The sequence below is a fragment of the Candoia aspera genome, chromosome 5 (assembly GCF_035149785.1).
Source record: "Candoia aspera isolate rCanAsp1 chromosome 5, rCanAsp1.hap2, whole genome shotgun sequence".
NCBI classification, from domain to species: Eukaryota; Metazoa; Chordata; class Lepidosauria; order Squamata; family Boidae; genus Candoia; species Candoia aspera.
Genome location: NC_086157.1, coordinates 113,684,501 through 113,704,358, shown reverse-complemented (window position 1 = coordinate 113,704,358; position 19,858 = coordinate 113,684,501). Strand labels below are relative to the sequence as shown.

The 19,858-nt window shown below is 43.7% G+C and overlaps 1 protein-coding gene across 1 annotated transcript in view; it reads left to right on the top strand.

The window, feature by feature from the left end:
- Positions 1–19,858, top strand: part of FCHSD2 (FCH and double SH3 domains 2) — a 161,250-nt gene that overhangs the window by 56,747 nt on the left and 84,645 nt on the right. The window contains exons 4-5 of the mRNA XM_063305977.1: positions 17,305–17,381; positions 19,016–19,160. Coding sequence (XP_063162047.1) covers positions 17,305–17,381; positions 19,016–19,160 — 222 coding nt within the window. The remainder of the gene's footprint in view (positions 1–17,304; positions 17,382–19,015; positions 19,161–19,858) is intronic.

The following is a 19,858-nucleotide window of genomic DNA, read 5'->3' as shown; positions in this document are numbered from 1 at the left end:
TTGCCTTCTTCCATCTGGTTAGCTTTTTAAGATCATCTAAAGCTGATAGCTAGCTGCGCTGGAATACCTGTTGTGTGCAGGGGAGTGAGCTGAGCTGGGCAAGACAAGCATACAACCAGAATTTGTGAGGATTATAGTTATGGGTGAAGCTTACGACGATCCACCCGTAGCTGTGAATGAGCCACAGCAAGCTTCTTTGCTACGGAACGTCCACCAGCGTTGTTCTGAGGGGAGCCAGCGTTCCACAGACCGAAACAGCACGTCAGAAAATCTGGAGCGCGATGCAAAAGAAGGCCAGCATCTGGATCCAGTCCACAACTAAGATTTGTAGCCCGGCTGCTGCTTCCATCTCTGCCCTCATTATTGGAACAGTACAGGGATGAAAGTGCAGGCTATTAATATCTAGCTAAGCTGTTCCATAAATTCTGTAAAAGCATTCAGAGTGACTCTGGGAAGCCCTGGAAGAAAGTTATGAAACGTTTAGCAAGAGGGCAGTTTCCATCTTCTCTCTGTGCGCTTTACTGGAAAAATGTTCAGTCATCGTCCCTGAAAAACACGTTACCTGCATCCTCAGTGCTGCCTTGGACTTTTTACAGTAGGTCTCTGCATGGAGACCAAACGCTTTCTGTTTTCCCCTGATTGCGCTCACATGTTGTAGTAAAACAGCAGCATGAGAAAGGGTTGGGGAACGATGCGTAATTAAGTTCCTTTTCCCTGCGTATGTCCATATGCCACTGAGAAACACCGGCCTCATTCTTTGCCTTTGGAAACCGGCAGGGAAAACCTTCGTTTGTTTTTCCACATGCAACTATTTTCGTATTCCTGGGAAGCCTTCAGGGAGGAGTAATTATTTGCATAATCGCCTTTAGCAGTATTGTGGGCGGGCTTTGGATGCCAACATGCTGGGCAGACAGGCCACCTGTCCAGGACAAATGAGCTGTGCTTTGTGCTGCATTTATCTCTGTCTTCACACTTGATTAAAATATTATAAAACCCATCATTCAATAAATGTTTGTGTTCCATTTTTAAGTCCTCCTTTCAAAGCAGTGAGGGAATGTGCTATAGTCAGTTATATCTAATTATCTCCCCATCACATAACTTAATACAACTTCTTTGTGAAAGTCATTAATATTTATGAGGAGTTGCAGACAAATCCTCTCTAAACTTGAACACAATTTATGTTAATAGACATAAAAATGGCCAGTGTTCGCTAATAGTCCATTTCACCTAGGTGGGATAAGTTACTCTTAAAGAAGAAAAATGTGTCAAGTGCACATTCTGGCAGATGATCATCTTAATTTGCAATTCAGCACAGGAATAATGCTATAATTCATATCTCAAACACTTGTGGATATTAATCCATTGCTTGTAACTACTGAACTCCAAAATACTGGGCTAGAAAGTTACCTTTAACTTTCAGAATAAGGTGAGAGTTGTACAGTATTGTGATTAAAGTAACCTACTGTATGTATTTTGTGCCAAAGTTTGCACCTTTAGTGTCATTTAATACCAACAGCTGGTGTATCTTTGTCCTTAAGATTCAAGAGGCATACTGTATCCCAGTTAGTAAGAAGAATTATAGAACCATAAAATTTGAAGGGGCCATCAAATTGAGCTCCCTGCTCTGTATAAGAGATAGTAGCTACTCCATTTGAGAGGTGCTTAGATGAAAACCTTGTTTTCTAGACCTTTTTCAGTCTGGCTTCAGTTGGTGTTCACTGTCCACTCGTCCTTCATATCCTTATGAGACAACTTTGACTAAACTGGATACTGAGAATGTGAGCCTGTTGATTAATCTCAGGCATCATTGGCTCTGACAGAGTATACAGTACCAATCGAAGTGAATATTTGTAGCTCCGGGTTGAACGGTGGAGTCCTTGGTGCTCTCTGAGCCTGGTTGTTTTCCTGCAGACGTTTCATTGCCAGGCTAGGCAACGTTCTCAGTCCTTCGCCCTGAAGACGTCGCCTAGCCTGGCAATGAAACGTCTGCAGGAAAACAACCAGGCTCAGAGAGCACCAGGGACTCCAGAGTATGCAGCCACACAGCGGTTCCATTACTTTCTGGAGAACTGATTTCAGAAGGTTGCAATGTGGGATACTGGGTCGGCCCTTTAGCTTTTAAGCTCTGGGATAGTTGTGAGGTTCTCTCTTGTCTTCCAGTCTTCTTGACATCTATTAAAATGTTAGTGGGGATCTGAACTGTTTCTCTATTGCTCCATTCCATGTGAATCAGGCGAGACACAGCAGGGGTGAATCGTGCCCAGATTTAGTAACAGCCTTCAGAAAAAACAGTGGTACTGTTGGCAGGAAGTTCCAGGTCCAGGAAATTGTAGGAAGAGCCTGTTCTAGCTAGACCTTCTGTAATAGAGGAGATTTCTAACTGGAAATAATCCTAGGTCATGTTTTGTCACGGTATGAATCATGATTGATTGATTGATTATGTGCCATCAAGTTGTTGTTGACTCTTAGCGACCACAAAGATAGATTTTCCCCATGACAGTCTGTCCCTAACCGGCTCCTTCAGGTCTTCCAACGGTGCCCTCATTGCCACTGTGACCAGGTCCATCCACCTTCTGCTGGTCGCCCTCTTCTTCTCCTTCCTTGCGCCCTTCCCAGCATCGGAGCCTTCTCCAGAGAGCTGGGTCTTCGCATCATGTGTCCAAAGTAGGATAACTTGAGCCTGGTCATTTGGGCCTTGAGTGAGAATTGGCTCAGAAGACCTACTTGGAGGTCCAATTTTATGTTTTGTTTGTGTTTTTGCTTGCTTAGGTACCCTAATCCTTCAAACCTTATTTGACCAGTTTTCTGCTGGTAACTGTACAAACATAAAATTTGGTTGATGTTCACTTAGCAATAGAGAAAATAATAAAGGGTTCCTTATGCTTCTGGTGTAAAGTCAGAAAGTTATGTACCTGTCATGAGTAAGGATGGCGAGCAGGGGGCTCCCATCCAGGCTGTAAAGCGCATGCGTAGCACTGAGGAATTAAGCAGCCATTCAAAGAGACACAGATCGGGACCGCCTTAGCCTTTGGGGTTTATCTGTCTGGGTTTTTCCCACGCTTCTTCAGTTTGTTAGGATTCTGTTTATGTAGCAGTAATAAACATTAGAGAACTACTCCTCGTCTCAGCGTGTGTCTCACTGTGAGGACGTTACCATACCAAATGACTGTCAAGATAGCGAACTGTTGGCAGGAAACTTTGAGAGTCCTGCTGTTGTTTATTCGTTTAGTCCCTTCCGACTCTTCGTGACTTCATGGACCATGAAAAACTGTATGTATAAATATGTATGTACACTAAATATGTATGTACACTCTGTGACCAACTGCTTATAAGTATCACGTTTGTGTTTATCTGTCATCTTGCTAGATGAGATGTGGAATAATGTCATTATTATATCAAGCTTGAAAGATACTTGGCTGATTTGTACCAAAATAAGGTGGCTTCCTTGCCTGGAAGTTCACAGATGGCTCTATCATAGTGAATGTGTGAGCAGGCACATGCCAATTTCACTAGAGGCTTCAAGCTATATTTCTGGGCATGATTCATTTGAGTGGATCCAATGTTTTATTGGTTAAATCTCCCTCTAATAAAGGGAGCTGTCCTTTCTTAGGAAAATGTTTTTTAAAACGATCTTGGTGGACTAGAATATGCAGGAGAGTACAGTATTCGCATCTCCTGTTGAGCTATTGTTTTTGAAAAAGTTTTTAAAAGTTCTGATATTCTTCCAAGCGTTGATAACTTCCACTTCGCCCCTATTGCCGGTGGGGATGGCTGTCCAATCTGGACCGTTCCATCTGCAGTTTGTTTAGCTTATAACTGGTTTGTTAAATCAGGAATAAACCAGAATACTTAGTTCATGCATAGCACCAAACTAACACAGATGGAAATGCATCTGCTTTTTGTAGCTGCTCCTGCCAGCAGGAGGAAAGAAGAAAAAGTAATTCTCATTTAGAAGGAAGCCACCATTCTTTACAATACTGGCTTACTTGTGAAGAGCAATTAAAGGTGTAGATAAATGGTGTTCCTTTATAAGCTAAAAACCTACTTAGATCAATGAACAGAACATCTGAAAACAGAGCATCTGTGCGTATCCTTTTTGGGTACGCTGAAAAATAATTAGACATCTGAAACTTCCTTAAGATTACAGTTAATTTTTGAGCCTGGGTGTCTGGATTCCTGCGCTTCCCAGCCCTGATGTTATCATGCATCTCTCATACACAAACTCACTGCTGTTTGCCAGAAGAAACTGTTCCCCCAGGCTCAAGAAAATTATAGCGTGCTTGGCCAAGCCCTGCCAGGTTAAAATCTTTGTCAAGAAGCCCATGTGGTTCCTTTCTCAGCTGGCACCTCGCTTTACAAATGAACACTTCTCCCCACGGTCTTTCTTAACACAGGCCAGAAATGTTTGCCATTGTCTTAGGGGGGAAAGTGTCGTTTTGGGTAAGCAAAGGACCACCTGTTGGTCCCCTAGTTTCACCACCCTAAAATGGATGCACTTTAGGCAGAATTGGCTGCCCTTGTTGGTTGGTTGGAGAAACCAAGGGTTCTAGCTGTAGCCCATGAAGTGTGTGGGTCAGCTTTGGAAATACAGGATTAATTTACTCTTCTGTGCCAGAGCAATCTACTGATTATTGACTGCGTCCCGTCAAATCGTTGTCGACTCCTAGGGGCCACGTAGGTAGATTTTCTCCATGCCGTTCTGTCCCTGTCCTCCAGGTCTTCCAGCAGTGTGCCCAGTGCAACCGTAACTGCACTCCACACTGAAATTAAAATAGATAGTTTAATTTATTTGGTTTTTATTTACCAGGTTCGTATACTACTACTCCTGTCAAAGCAACGATCAATGACAATAAAATCCAGTCAAAAATAACCAAGGTCATAAACTTGCTTTTCATGGATGGAGGGAATCAAAAAATCAAGATGTCGGTTGCAATCATGTGATCAAAGCCCAACCCTAGTTTTAGCCACCATCTTGATTTTTTAGCACCCTTATCTCAGGACAGTAGCCAAGTCACTTTGTTTTGTTTTGTTTTTTTAAGTCAAAGCTTCCCATGCTACCTTTAAACCCTCACTTCAGGTAGACCCTGTTTAGCGCCCACAATTGGGACCATCAACTTGGTTGTTAAGTGAAGCGGTCGCTAAGTGAAACCAGACTGTGCTTACAATCTCACTTCAGCTTTCATTTGCTTTACAGACCTGTGAAGGTTGTAAATGTGAGGATTGGTCATAAAGTTACTTTTTCATCACTGTTGTAACTGCGAATGGTCACTAAATGAGGCAGTCACTAAATGAGGATGGCCTGTTCATTTAAATGTCAGTGCTTTGGAGAAGAATTAGAAATTGGTTCAATAAGGCAGGGGATTCCATGCAGTCCATATTGACAAGTTAAGCTTGGGATCCATGTTGGAGAAAAATACTAAAATGAAGAAATTCAACGTGAGGGTTACTGTCTAGATTCTGTAGCAAGCAAGGTAGTATCACTTTCATTTACTGCTTTTCATGCCAGTTGTGAAAAAAAGATTTTATAGAAGCAATTTTATTTGCCTTTACACTTCACAAAAAACATAGCTGACTTTCCAACTGGGGAGAAAATTCAGACAGATTTTTCAATGCCGCACAAGTGTTTTCACGCCTAGCAATTCTGTATATCATGGAGTGTTAAAATTCATTACCTTTTAGAACATGAAAGCAAACACATCTGCATCGCTGATAAGAAATTTCCTGCTTTGAGAAACCTTTTAGTCGCATTGGTTGGAACCGTTCAAACAATTTTTGTTTTAAGTGGCTCAACTCTTGCTTTATACTGACGTAGTTTAAATATTTTAAGTTATTACTGTTTATTTTTAAACATCCCACTAGCAGAGGAAGTTTAAGACTCAAAGCATATATTTTTTGTTTGTTTCAACAAAAAGCCAGAAACACTTCTGGGGGGCGGGCAATTTGAGATGCCTTCATAATGTGGCTTAATCTCACTTGTTTTTGGTAAAAGAACCACATTAGAGGAGGCGAAGGCAAAGGGTGGTGTCCGTATATTTAAATGACAGAACCAGGAAAGATGTGAACGGCTTTCCTAGAAGATACACCACACAAACATTCCGGCGTAAAGCCCCAAAGATGGGTAAAAACCCCTAAACTTGTAACACTGGCAACTTTGAAAGTGTTACGTTGGCAGAGGATAGCCTTATCGACTGGATGGCACCTCCTGTTTGACCTGGTAAGAAAAGTCGAATCAGTGGAGCAACTTAAGTTTGCCTGTGGTTTGAAGCTGGAAAAATATGGCACAACTGTAAATTGGACCTAGTTCCATTTGAAAGGATGCCAGTTCCCTTGAGATCTAAATGCAGAGTTTGGGCGAGACGTTCCTCCCTAATATGACGAGGATCCATTCTCTCTCTTTAGGATATCAAATATGAGGACTGGTGTTTATTAATGTCCTGAATTCCCATTGTGGTCGTTGGGCAAACTCTGCCATGCCTGGTAGAAAAGAAGAACCCAGACTTTTTCGTTATATCCGTTCACTGTCTCCCATTAATTTGTTCCACTGTGGTTGTCTTAGCAACGAGACTACAAATCACCATCTTTTCCTCTAAGTAAAAGGGGAAGGATAAAGGAGGCAAATTTGGTTAATTAAAAGGTGTTTTTGGGGAAGTGAGAAACAGCCTTGGAGGAGGAGAGTTGTGTTAGGCTACAGTAGCAAAACATCAGGAGCCTGGTAGCCCCTTTTCCGACTAACAAACTTCATTAAAAGAGCTGCAGCTCACAAAGGCTTCTGCCTTTTAATAAAATGTGTTAGTCGGGAAAGGGGCTACCAGGCTCCTCTGGGTTTTTTGAGAAATATCCCGTGATCTTTGTAGAACTGGATCTCGAAGACAAAAATAGCTTTGGGACAAGCCCTTTCGTGATAAACTCAATCTCTTGCCACATGTTTGCTTAGGAGGACTTGTGAATTGTGGCAGAACTGGGTGGTTTGAGGCCTTGATTCTAGCCATAAACGTAAAAATGGGAGCAGAGGTCCATTCCAGGGGAACGCTTCTCCCTTTCATCCAGCGGGCCAGAAGAACCCATGAGCTTCTTTGTGGCTGGTTCCTACATCAACACATTTGCAACGTTATAAAGAAAGGGATTAATTGCTATTGCCCTGTGGCTGCACCACTAGCATCGGTTTCATTTTAGCGCCCACGTTTCTGGATCTTGATCACCATGGTTGGGTCTCCTCAGCTCTGTTTAGCTGCCTCTGTCTTGTTATTGTTGTTTCTGGTTTCCGGTTATTGTTTTTAACACTTTACTATGCCTCTACTCGTATCGTGTGGTTTACAACTACTTCAATCAATCAATCAAAGTTTTCCGTGGAAAATCAGGGATAGATCAGGATGTATACTTTTTCGTCAAGGAAAAGTACCGTTGACCATAGCAGGAAACACCCATGGGTTTGGTTGGATCTAATATAACATTATAGAGTGTCAGTTTGGTGTCTTGGTTAAGGCACTGGGCTAGAAACCAGGAGACTGTGAGTTCTAGTCCCGCCTTGGGCACAGAGCCAGCTGTGACCTTGGGCCAGTCACTTCCTCTCAGCCCTAGGAAGCAGGCAATGGCCAACCACGTCTGAAAAACCTTGACAAGGAAACTGCGGGGACTTGTCCAGGCAGTCTCCGAGAATCAGACACGACTAAACAGATAAAAAAAAAAGTAAGATTATATTTGGCCAATTAATAGTAACAGGAGTTCAAGTCACATGATATTTACCATCAGGCTGTGGCATTGCGCAAGCTGGTTCAGCCTCACTTAATATGAACATAAGCACTTACATTTAAGAAGCACAAAGAAAAATTCATTCTACCAACCTAGTTTTGTTTAAGGAGGTATTTGGCTTTCCACAGAAAAGGATATCCTGTTAGGAAAACTCTTTTGTTTTGCAATAACATTAAATTTAATGTGAAAGATCTAGAGTGCTTTGTTACAAACTTCAAAGAGGATTCCCTGTGGGAAGTACAGGGTCAAATGTATCAAATTTATAATAGTTGACAGAATAGTTATTTTCCAAGTCGGATCCATGCCTCCCCTTTCTCAAGAGGAGCATATTTTCTTCAAACTGTTAACACATTGTCTGTAGGTCTCCATTTAAGTTTGTCCCCCCCTCCCCTTTTTACATACTTGAAAGAAGTAATCCTATTTTAATCTCCTGAATTAGGAAGTATCTGTGCTCCTGATTTTGGAGATGGGCAATGGCCCTTCTTGCCACTCTTGTAACACATTGGCAAAACATTAAGAAAATCAACATTTTTTGGCAGGTTGGACAACCCATCAGTCTGCTTCCTTGAGGGATGATCTCTGATATTACTAAAAAGTGCAGCGTAGGGAATATTATCTTCTGCTGAAATCAGGAGCATCCATGTGCCTTGGACAAAATAATTCATTTTTCTCTAGGGAAGTAAGCATAGATACTTTCTAACACAAGGAGTCCAACCCTGAGTAGAGGGTTATTTATTAGAAGATCTTAGGAGCTCCATTCACTGAATTGCTGATATCACTTGCCAGCATTTTAGAATCATTCATTTTTTAACCTGGGTTGTCATACATCTGTGCTCCAGGAGAAGATGAGAGGTGGTAGAAAGAGGCTCGAAATTAGATCCTGCTTTGGTTGTCATGCTGTTGTACACATCAGGTGTGTCTGGCCTCTCTGAAGATGGGAAAGTAAATTCTGGGCAGACCGAGAGACTCCCCAGCCTTTTCTTCTCCACTCTGGTGTCTTCAGGATGTTATCAGGATTGCAAATTTCCAACTAGCATGACTCCTTCCTGACATCAAAGCCCTCCACTTCCATTGACGCTGCCTTCCAAAAAACGTGGAGCACTTCAGCAAAAGAAAATCCCGGCTGCAGTGCTGGAATTAACTCTACAAAGGGCAAATAAAACTGAATTGAAAGGGATTCCCCTTTCAGAACAATCTCTGTGTAGGAATTTGGTGTGTGTGTGTGTAGGGACCAAACTCTGCATTACCCACGTTCTCTACCTTGTCAGCTCAGATTTCTGACTCCCACTGAAACCATTCTGGAATCTCCCCCACCAGTGAATATATGTGCAAAAGTGTAGTATCCTAAGGCTGTGTTCCATAAAAGGGCAAGGACAGGAGAACAAGTGTAATATAAATTGAGTTAATGACTGCTGATTAAAATTAATTCCCTGCATAATAAGGCATTCCACATACACAAATGGTTCTCTTATACATATATTATTCTCACAGACACGGGGGTGGGGGGGACTGTGCAGAAATATTCTACTATATAGGCTTATTTAGTGGCAAGCCACATTAAGCAATGGCTTTTACTCCCAGTTAAGTTTGCCCTGACTATTTCAATGCTGGGATCTGCTAACCCTAGTTTACTCAATGTAAGCTGGGATGGAAATTGGGGAAGAGATCCTTGGGTTCTGAGCTCTGTGGAAGGAAGGAAATGACCCTTGTAGTGTACTCAAGATTACTCTGTAGTAAACTCCACTGAGTTCAGCCCCTATTACTCCCCGATGAGTATGATTAGGATTTGTAGACCTGTTCAGGCAGCACGCTAACCTCATTCTCTTTTCATTCCCCTCCGCAGAAATGTCTTTGAGAATCCTGATTTTTCAGAGTTTTTATTCAATCACAGCATGTTCATTTTCTCTATTGCAGCTGAATGTCAATCTGTGGAGGGCCACCAGGAGGTGTTGCTATCTTTTCCTCTCTCTCCTGCCTCCTTTCTGTCCACTTGTGTTCATTCCTTTACACCAGAGTTTCTCGACCTTGGCCACTTGAAGATGATTGGACCAACTCCCAGAATTCCCTAGCCAGCATGGCTAGCTGGGGAATTCTGGGAGTTGAAGTCCACACATCTTCAAGTGGCCAAGGTTGAGAAACACTGATTTACACTGTTCTTCACTGCTGGTTTTCAGCAGCACCTTCCTTGTGAGATTCTTGGCCAAACTATAAGACAGCCCCACAAACCCCAGCCAATTATTTGGAGTGGAGAACTTACCTTTCTTTGGTGTAAGTATGAGATGTCACTATTTTCTAGCATCTAAAGAAAGGTGAGACAGTGGTACCCACCCTGCTCTTAGTGATGCTTTTTCATAGCGATGCGTGGTTTCGAGTGGCCTTCATCCTGGTACAAGAAGGACAACTGCATGGGGTTCAAGGGCCTATTTTAAATCCACTGAAAGTTTTGATTAAATGGATAGTTTTGCAGTGTTGAGGAGAGGGGTGTCAACACTTGCAGGTCTGCTTATTTATTCCATTTGTAAACTGCCATAATCTAAGCAGGGACTCCCAACAGTTAACAACAGGGTATACATCAAACTGAAATATGCACAGTGAATGAAAAACAATAAAGCATCCAACACAAACTGTAATTAAGAAATGATTAATAGCAGTACAAAAACAGTGTGCAGTAACCAAACAGACCAGCTTCAAAATCAACCAATAGCAGGCAGACCCAGCTGGCATATTATGTATGTATGTATGTATGTATCTTTATTTATTTTATTTATTATCCCACCTTTTATTATTTTATAAATAACTCAAGGCGGCAAACATACCTAACCCTCCTTCCTCCTCCTATTTCCCCACAACAACAACCCTGTTAGGTGAGTTGGGCTGTGAGAGAGTGACTGGCCCAAGATCACCCAGCCAGCTTTCATGCCTATAGCAGGTAGTCCTTTACTTATGACCACAATTGGGACCAGAAATGGGGTCGTTAAGTGAGGCATGTGACTGCACCCAATTTTATGACCTTTTTTGCTGCAGTTGTTAAGTGAATCGCTGCTGTCGTTAAGTGAATCACATGGTTTCCCCATTGATTTTGCTTGTCAGAAGCCAGCTGGGAAGGTTGCAAATGGTGATCGCATGACCCTGGGACACCGGAACTGTTGTAAACCTATGCCAGTTGCCAAGTGCCCAAATTTTGATCATGTGCCCTCAGGGATGCTATAACAGTCATAAGTATGAGGACTAGTTGTAAGTCACTTTTCCAGCACCGTCATAACTTTGAACAGTTGCTAAACAAATGGTTGTAAGTCAAGGAGTGCCTGTATGTATGCATATATTTAAATTTGCTATGGAAGAAGAGATTCAAAACTCTTAGAGGTTCTCTGCCTTAATGGGGCTACAAGTTCTAGGATTCTGTACCATAGCCCTGATTCTTGCATTAAAATTCCTCGGTGAAGTCTGTATGAGTCTTCTTTTTTTGATCATGCCCTGTGGAACAGGCTTGGCAGAGGGGGCAGGTCTGATCTTCACATATGGCTGCTGGTAGGTAGGTAGGCCGGCCGGCCGGCCTCTTGGGTCAATGCAGAATCTCAGGAAGTGCAAGAGGAATTTCCCAGCCTCGTTTACTGAGGGCTCATTAAAGCTGAGTGTTTCTGAATAATAGTAACAACAGTGATGATAATAATATAATTTGAATAAATAATTATTTGAAGCACTTCTTCCAGGGTTTCCTAGGCTGAGTTGCTCTTTGTGAGATCAGCTGCCAAAAGACTCGCGTTCTATTACTTGACTGTTTTTGTCTCTCTTCCCTTCCTTTCCTTTCCCAGCCTGCCCCCCCCCCCCCACCTTTCACACCATCCCAAAGAACAGGTGGTGCTATTGAAAAGCAGCACCTCTCAACCTCGGTCCCCTCTCATCACAGAATGGGGTATTTCCAGCAGGCTCCCCCTGGACAAATGGGCTGGCCAGTGTATGCCAGCTGACACCATTCTGCACCAGCCACAACCTCCAGCAGGAACATCTGCAGGGGGTGGGGTTGTCAAAGAAGTCAAGTTGGCAACTGCCTCTGTACAATCAGAGCCGCGCCCCCCCCCTTTTTTTTTTTTACCCATGTCACTGCTGCCATCTTGACTTTTGGGGACACACAAACACACATAGTACATAGATACACTATGGTCTTTTATGCTGGCTACTAGGATGTCTTTGGAAATGCATTTTTCAATCATTTTCTTTTAAAGGTCTCTGATGCATAACTTTTGCTATATTTTCTTACATTGTTTGGTTATTGGTTTGTTTTCTTTGGGGGGCTTTTCTGATTTTAGCCTTTACTCTTCTTCTAGAAATCCTTGCCCGTTAATGTGTCTAATGTTACGTCTGGGCTTGTCCAGTAGTGACCCAAACTGTGGCATTATATTTGGCAGGCGAGACTGGTTGTGTAGGTTTGAGTGCTGGTAAGTGGGAGGGAGATGAACTTAGGGTCGCCTGTTGGGAGTTCCCAAAAGGCCATTCAGGTGGGCTTTATGTGAGAGTAGAGGACATTAGCAGCAACTTTTTTTGTTATTGATACCTTTTCTAGAGCTCCAAAGAATCTGATCTGATCAATTTTTTTTTTTTAATCCTATGGCATAGCAGTTGGGCGTTCATGCTGCTTTTTCTTGCTGGGAAATCCTTGTGAGGTCCAGCAGCCAGATGTGTAGACTATTTAGCCATGTCACGTTGCCCGGGGTGCCCCACGAGGAGGCTGGTCTGCATTGCACCGAGTTGGGCTGAGAGGGAGGGACTGGCCCAAGGGCACCCAGCCAGCTTTCGTGCCTCAGGCGGGACTAGAACTCTCCTACCATGCCTGATTGGCTCTTGGGCTGAGAGACAGGGACTGGCCCAAGGGCACCCAGCCGGCTTTCGTGCCTCAGGCGGGACTAGAACTCTCCTACCACGCCTGATTGGCTCTTGGGCTGAGAGAGAGGGACCGGCCCAAGGGCACCCAGCCGGCTTTCGTGCTTCAGGCGGGACTAGAACTCTCCTGCCACGCCTGATTGGCTCTTGGGCTGAGAGAGAGGGACCGGCCCAAGGGCACCCAGCCGGCTTTCGTGCCTCAGGCGGGACTAGAACTCTCCTACCATGCCTGATTGGCTCTTGGGCTGAGAGAGAGGGACCGGCCCAAGGGCACCCAGCCGGCTTTCGTGCCTCAGGCGGGACTAGAACTCTCCTACCACGCCTGATTGGCTCTTGGGCTGAGAGAGAGGGACCGGCCCAAGGGCACCCAGCCGGCTTTCATGCCTCAGGCGGGACTAGAACTCTCCTGCCACGCCTGATTGGCTCTTGGGCTGAGAGAGAGGGACTGGCCCAAGGGCACCCAGCCGGCTTTCATGCCTAAGGCGGGACTAGAACTCTCCTGCCACGCCTGATTGGCTCTTGGGCTGAGAGAGAGGGACTGGCCCAAGGGCACCCAGCCGACTTTCAGGCGTAAGGCGGGAGTAGAACTATCAGACTCCTGGTTTCGAGCCCAGAACCTTAGCCACCAGACCAAGCTGGCTCTCATCTGATCAAATGATACGTTATTAAGGGTACCCTCCCCATCTCTAAGGTAAAGGTAAAGGTTTCCCTTGACATTAAGTCCAGTCGTGTCCGACTCTAGGGGGCAGTGCTCATCTCCGTTTCAAAGCCGAAGAGCCGGTGTTTGTCCGTAGACACTTCCTCCGTGGTCATGACTAACCGGAACGCCGTTACCTGCCCGCCGAAGCGGTGCCTATTAATCTACTCACATTTGCATGTTTTCGAACTGCTAGGTTGGCAGGAGCTTGGACTAGCAACAGGAGTTCACCCCATCACGCAGATTTGAACCACTGACCTTCCGATCAGCAAGCTCAGCAGCTCAGCGGTTTAACCCGCAGTGCCACCGCATCCCTTCTCCCCATCTCTATAATGCACTATTTTTCAACCTTGGCAAGTTGAAGATGAATGGGCTTCAACTCCCAGAATTCCCCAGCCAGCATGGCTGGCTAGGAAATTCTGGGAGTTTAAGTCCACACATCTTAAAGTTGCCAAGATTGAGAAACACTGTAATAGGGAGTTAAGTCGTCCCTGAGATACTGTTGAGGTGACCTATAACATAGAGAATTGAATTGATGAGATGGATGTTTTGAAGCAGCTCAGGAGGTTGAGCCCTTGGCAGTCTGAATTCCCATCAGAGCAGAGCCTGTTTTCTCATCAAACAACAACAACAACAAGAAAAATCCTGGGGACTGTTTTCCCCCAGAACCCTTTTTTCCCCTTTTTAACCAGCGGAAAAAGTTCTTCACATTTTTTCTGTTGCTTTGTTTAAGTAATAAAGATGGAATCAAGAACTGGTAGATTCACTAATTAACAGGGAACTTGCAGGAGAAGTGACATTTTAGTTACTGAATTGATTTATAGGTTCCCTTTCTATTGGACAAGCGCTCTTGAGACTCAGCGGATACTCAGTTTTTTAAGTGGGGAGATGCACTGATTGTCCTTATTTCCAGGAATAAATGATATCACAGAAGAAGCAGAGTGGCTTTTCTTTTGCTTTACATCATTTTACTCTCTCAGTAGAAGAGGAAGAATTTAAAAAAGAAAACATGATGAATCCCTCACAAAATGCCCTTCATTAGTTTACCTTAGTCAGCTGATAAAGCATGGGATAAAATGACATTTAGCAAGCTGCATATAAATTAACTGCAATATTTGCTGTGCAAGTGTTTAAATTGCTCTGATCTCAGAAGATAAAACCCACTGTAATTGCTTTGTTGTTATTACTGTTACTGTTTTGTTGTTTTGCTGCACCAGCTACCTGAAATAATTCCTCCAGGTATTTTGTGCTGACTCAGAATGTGGCTTGGTAGATACCCAGCAACTCTAAATTGGGGTGTGTGGGGGGATCTTCTTATTTAAATTTTGTATTAAATTTTGCACACTCCTGAGAATAATTAAAGTGGCTTGAAATACGGTGGGATGAGGCTGACTTTGATTCTGCAAAGTGTTGCTTCCCCAGTCTTGGGACCCACCAGATTTCCATTATTCCCAGCCAGCCACTGACAGATCAATGAGACTATGGGAATTACAGCTTTCCCGTAGGGAGAAGATGCCAAATGCACAGATGTAGGACAGGGGTCTGCTGGTTTGGCAGTAAAAAGATAAAGAATTCAGCTTGTTTTCTGAGCTGACACATACCGAACAAAGAACTTTCATAGTTGCTTGCAGGCTGAATTTAAATCTTCAGACGGATGTGGGTATAAAACAAGCAAGCAGAATTTTAGGCTGGATCAGTAAAATTAGCCTCCGAGTCATGGCCTCTTCTACGTATATGTTACCCTTGTCAAAAGAATAACTCAGGGCAATTCCTGATTTCAGAGTCTGAAGGTTATAATCTAAACTTGCCCACTATGGATTATGTCCCTATTACACAGCGGGGCTTCCGAGTAAATGCTGAAGTTTTAAAAACAGCCAGTTAAAATGTGGCACGGTTCCTGGCGTGATAATGATCCTCTGTGTGGAAGCCAACAGATTAAATCAAAAAGGGGCCTAAAGATTGAGAAATACGGCTCTTGCACAGATACACTTCAGTTTCTGCACAGGAATAAGACTACGTCCAGATTTTTAGGAACGCTATCCGCAGTAACGGGGTTTTTCTTATCGTGGGGCTTACTGTTTGAGTTAAAGTCATGCCAAGGCACCCCATAAGTGACTCCTGAGCACACTCCTCCAGCTCACGCTCAATGGACCTGGGTCAGAGGTTAAACTATTGGTAGATTTCCCAGTTGGAGCCAAACAGTGCTGATTTTTGTCTCGGGAACTCTTGAGAGCCAAGCCAGCAAGTGTCCTTGAAGAGAACAAGGAGAACATTATACAAGGCATTAGCTGCGCATAGAGACGCTCTCTCCTCTCCCTGCTGGTTTTAAAGCCATTTATGATTTCCAGCGTGAAACATCCAAAAACGTGCACGCGTTTTAGCACGATGGGAGTGGTGACAGCATTTCTTTTCTTAGCCAGGAGTGTTTAAGACTGCTTTTCTTTAATCTTGCAAGCCCTAAGAACAAACAATAAGGATTAGTACCTGCAGGGTGTGTTGCTTGTGGCTGACTTACTCAGTATATTTTTGCCAGCTCTGCCATAGCTGTGCTCCTCAAGGCTTTCCACTGTGTTACTCTGGCTTTGAATTATGCGCTTGGCAGCATTTTCCTCCAGTTCCAGACCAAACATTTGGGACCTGCCATTGAAATAAACACACGCGCATATTTTTAACAGCGGAGATGGAGCCATATTACAAAGGAGGACTATGCTGCAGTCAGGATTTGAAGGGGGAAAGATGGTTAGGAATGTACATGGGCCTACACGTAGCACCCATCAGCACCTCTTTTAAAGGAGTTGTGTCTTTGCCTGGGCCCGCCTGGTGCAGGAGGTGCTACCTTCACACCAGTGTGTTCGCACAATCTCCTCTTCCTCTTTGAATCTCAATTGCTGCACAATCCTGTTACCCAGTGGAACCCCTGCTTTGCTTTGAATTCTCCTCACTTTGTACTTTATAACCTTTCAGGTGGTATCCTTCAAAGCTTGCAAAAGAGGTTGAGGTTCTGCAAGGACTTGTGATTTTGTCTTAGATTGTTTCACCAAGATGACAGATCCCGGTGTGTTGTGCCCAAAATCTCCCATTTCTCCACACACTGCTGTGCCTTCTGTCTCTGCAAAAGGAATGCATTTTTATTCCGGCAGAAGAGCAAAGAAAGATGCTCAAGAGACTTTCTGGAATGAAAGTGAGGTCCTGAAGGATAGCCACGGCTCATCATTTATTCATTTATGTTCTTCTTCTATTAATGAAATTAAAAGGAATTTCTCCGGTTAACTGCTAAACCACCAGCTAGCCAGCCCGCCCATGCAGGTACCTGTAAATTGGCTAATCCAGAACCTTAGCAGGGTTCCTATTTTCAAGACAGATCACCTGCTTACACTACCTGTGTTTTTGCTCCTTGGTAGTTTGTCTCCAGCATGATGTCTTCTTAATTATTTGGTGACACCAAGAGAGCCAAGAAAACCATTTCAGAATCAATGTCTTGGTCTTTTTGTCCTGCCTTGTCTTGAGTATAACCTAAAAGCCACCCTGTCCTTTGTTGTCTTCCTGTGAACCCTGTGCTGAAGTTGGACTGCGAGGTTTCAGTTCATTTCTGAGGTTGACAGGGTTTTGTGTCTTCTCCAAGACTGTCCCGTTGCTTTTCTTGAACTGGCTTGGACAGAGAACCCTAACTGCAACCAGCATCTCTGACCATCTTGGTATTGGTAACATCTCAGCTCCATCTTTCTCCTCTGAATGGGAAGTGGGGGCAGGGCGAATCCCACATGTTTCTTTACTATTGTCATGGATTGTGTAAATAAGTCTTGGTCGGTTAGCTGATTTGTCTTTGCTGGCTTTTCAGTCCCATCAACCAGGTATGGACCTTCCCATCTCCCACCAGAAAAAGCTCGTGGAATGTTTTAGAGTAAGATAACTAGCAATGGGAGAAATGCCAGGATTCACATCCATTTGTAAATAAAGCCTTTTGTTTCTCTTTTTAACAGGGGATGCAGAAATTGGCTAGCCAGTACTTAAAGAAAGAATGGCCTGGTGTGAAGGCAGATGAGCGAAATGATTTTAGGTAATTGTAACCAAGACACCTGCTTCTAAGGACTTGCATTTGTGATGTTGTGCTGCAACGGTGTTCAACGTTTCTCTGTTTGTAACTGATCCACTGTAACCTCTGGCCATTAATGGATGTACAGGTAGTCCTCGACTTATGACCACAGTTGGGACCGGAACTTCCATTGCTAAGCAAGGCAGTCATTAAGTGAGTCACACCTGATTTTACAGCCTTTTTTGCCACGGTCGTTAAGCGAATCACGTGGTTGTTAAGTGAATCTGGCTTCCCCCACTGACTTTGCTTGTTGGAAGCCAGCCGGGAAGGTCCCAAATGGCGAGCACGTGTCCCTAGGGCGCTGCAACCATCATAATACATGCCAGTTCCGAAGCACCTGAATTGTCATCACATAACCACAGGGATGCTGTGATGGTTGTAAGTGTGAGGACCGGTCACAAGTCACTTTTCTCAGCACCGTTGTAACTTCAAACAGTCGCTAAATGAATGGTTGTAAGTCGAAGACTACCTATAGAGGAAAAGTGCCCAACCTGCGGCTGTTAGTAGGTGGCCTTAGACCAGTGGAAGAGGAAAATTTTTACCTGTATGAATACCGGGGAGTAATCATATTAAATTATGTTTTATTGTCATTGCAAATCTACATGCACAATAAATAGAATGTAGGGCTTATCCTTGCCCCATTAATATTTGGAGCATGGTCATCCTGATCAAATCATTCAGAGGACAGGTTTGCCCTGAGCCCAGTAAAACTTGCCTGTCCTTATGGCTGCCATTCAGGTGGTCGTGTGTTCCTTAGAGATGTGAAGGCTTGGAATAATGAGTGCAGTAAGACAAGGTGCTCATGTATTGGTCTCCTTTGTTCCCCCAAAATGGTTTCTATTATCTTATGATGGGATAACTTCTGTCTAGACCAGTGTTTCTCAACCTTGGCAGCTTGAAGATGTGTGGACTTCAACTCCCAGGATTCCCCAGCCAGCAAGGCTGGCTGGGGAATCCTGGGAGTTGAAGTCCACACATCTTCAAGCTGCCAGTTCTCTCCAAGAGGGTGAGCAATGCAATGCAGCTCTCCATGCAAGAACAAGATCTATTTCTTCCCCTGGAGGGGCCTGATACAGCTTGGGTCTTGCCTATAATACTTTTTTATCTAGAGGTTGGTGGGTCCCCTCTTGACTAATTCTCACACTGTTTTATTATCGTGTTGATGGTCTTTTTTCTTCAACTGTTGTTTTTCCCCCAACTGTTCAGACTGACAAAGCAAAATTCCCTAGGTTTCTTGGAGTGCCATAACTTACAGTCCAGGTGTAACAATTTTTTTTAAAAAAAATTAAAGCAAATTCAATTTGTAAATAAAGCTGAACAGTGGATATACAGAAACAGGCGATAAACGGTAAGCACAGAGTTTCAATGGTGGTGGGATTGAAGGCTTAAATTTGGAAAATAAGATTATATTGGGTTGGTTAGGGATTATTTGGATAATTTTTCTTTTCCAGAAAGGCAGGTTTTGGGAAGTTAGCTATTGTTTTTGCAGTCTGAACATGAAGTTATATCCATGTGAAAAATGTCATTGCTCAATCATCCCTTCCTTGTTCTTCCCTCACTGATCTGGATGCCTCCTGAGACTTATGTCTGCATTGTAGGAGCCTGCATCCTGTGTGGAAATCATTTCTCGAAAGCACAGTGCAAGTGGCTCAGTCCAGACTCAGTATCTGCGAAAACTATAAAAATCTAATTTCGGAGCCTGCCAGGGCAGTAAAGTGCTTTAAAGAACAGCAGCTGAAAAAGGTACATCCTGAGAGTTTTGTTCTGTCCTTTTTACTTAGAGAAGCAACGCTCAGTTTTACACAGGTGGTGTTTTACAGAAGAATGTCTGTTCACATTCTTCACTCCTATACTGGTGATAAGAAAATGTGGTGTTGGCTACTCTTCTCCTGATTCTGTGTGTCCTCATTGGTGGTTTGCACCATCTCCCCTAGAAACACTCATTCCTTCTTGCCCCTTGCTTATTTATTGATTCCTTTGTTTGTCTTAAATGAATATCTGCATTGCTTTCAGGAATTCAGAGTCATAAGATAACATTCTCTCTTCCAATTTTATCCACACAAGACTGCTGTAAAGTAGGTTGGCTGAGAGATTATGCCTGGCCCAAGGTCATTCGGTGAGCTTTTGTAACTGAGGGTGGAGTTGAATGTGGGTCCTTTCCTTGCTCCCAACCCATCTCCTACACCACATGATTTATCGTAAGCTGCCTTTTCTTGACTGGGGGCTGGATAGGATTTCTAGACCTCCACAATCATAAAACTCTTGGTGGTATGCAGAAATTGTAAAATGCCCATGGTATGGTACCAGTCTAATACAGTATTTTTCAACCTTGGCCACTTTAAGGCGTGTGGACTTCGACTCCCAGAATTCCCCAGCCAGCATGGAATTCTGGGAGTTGAAGTCTACACATCTTAAAGTGGCCAAGGTTGAGAAACCCTGGT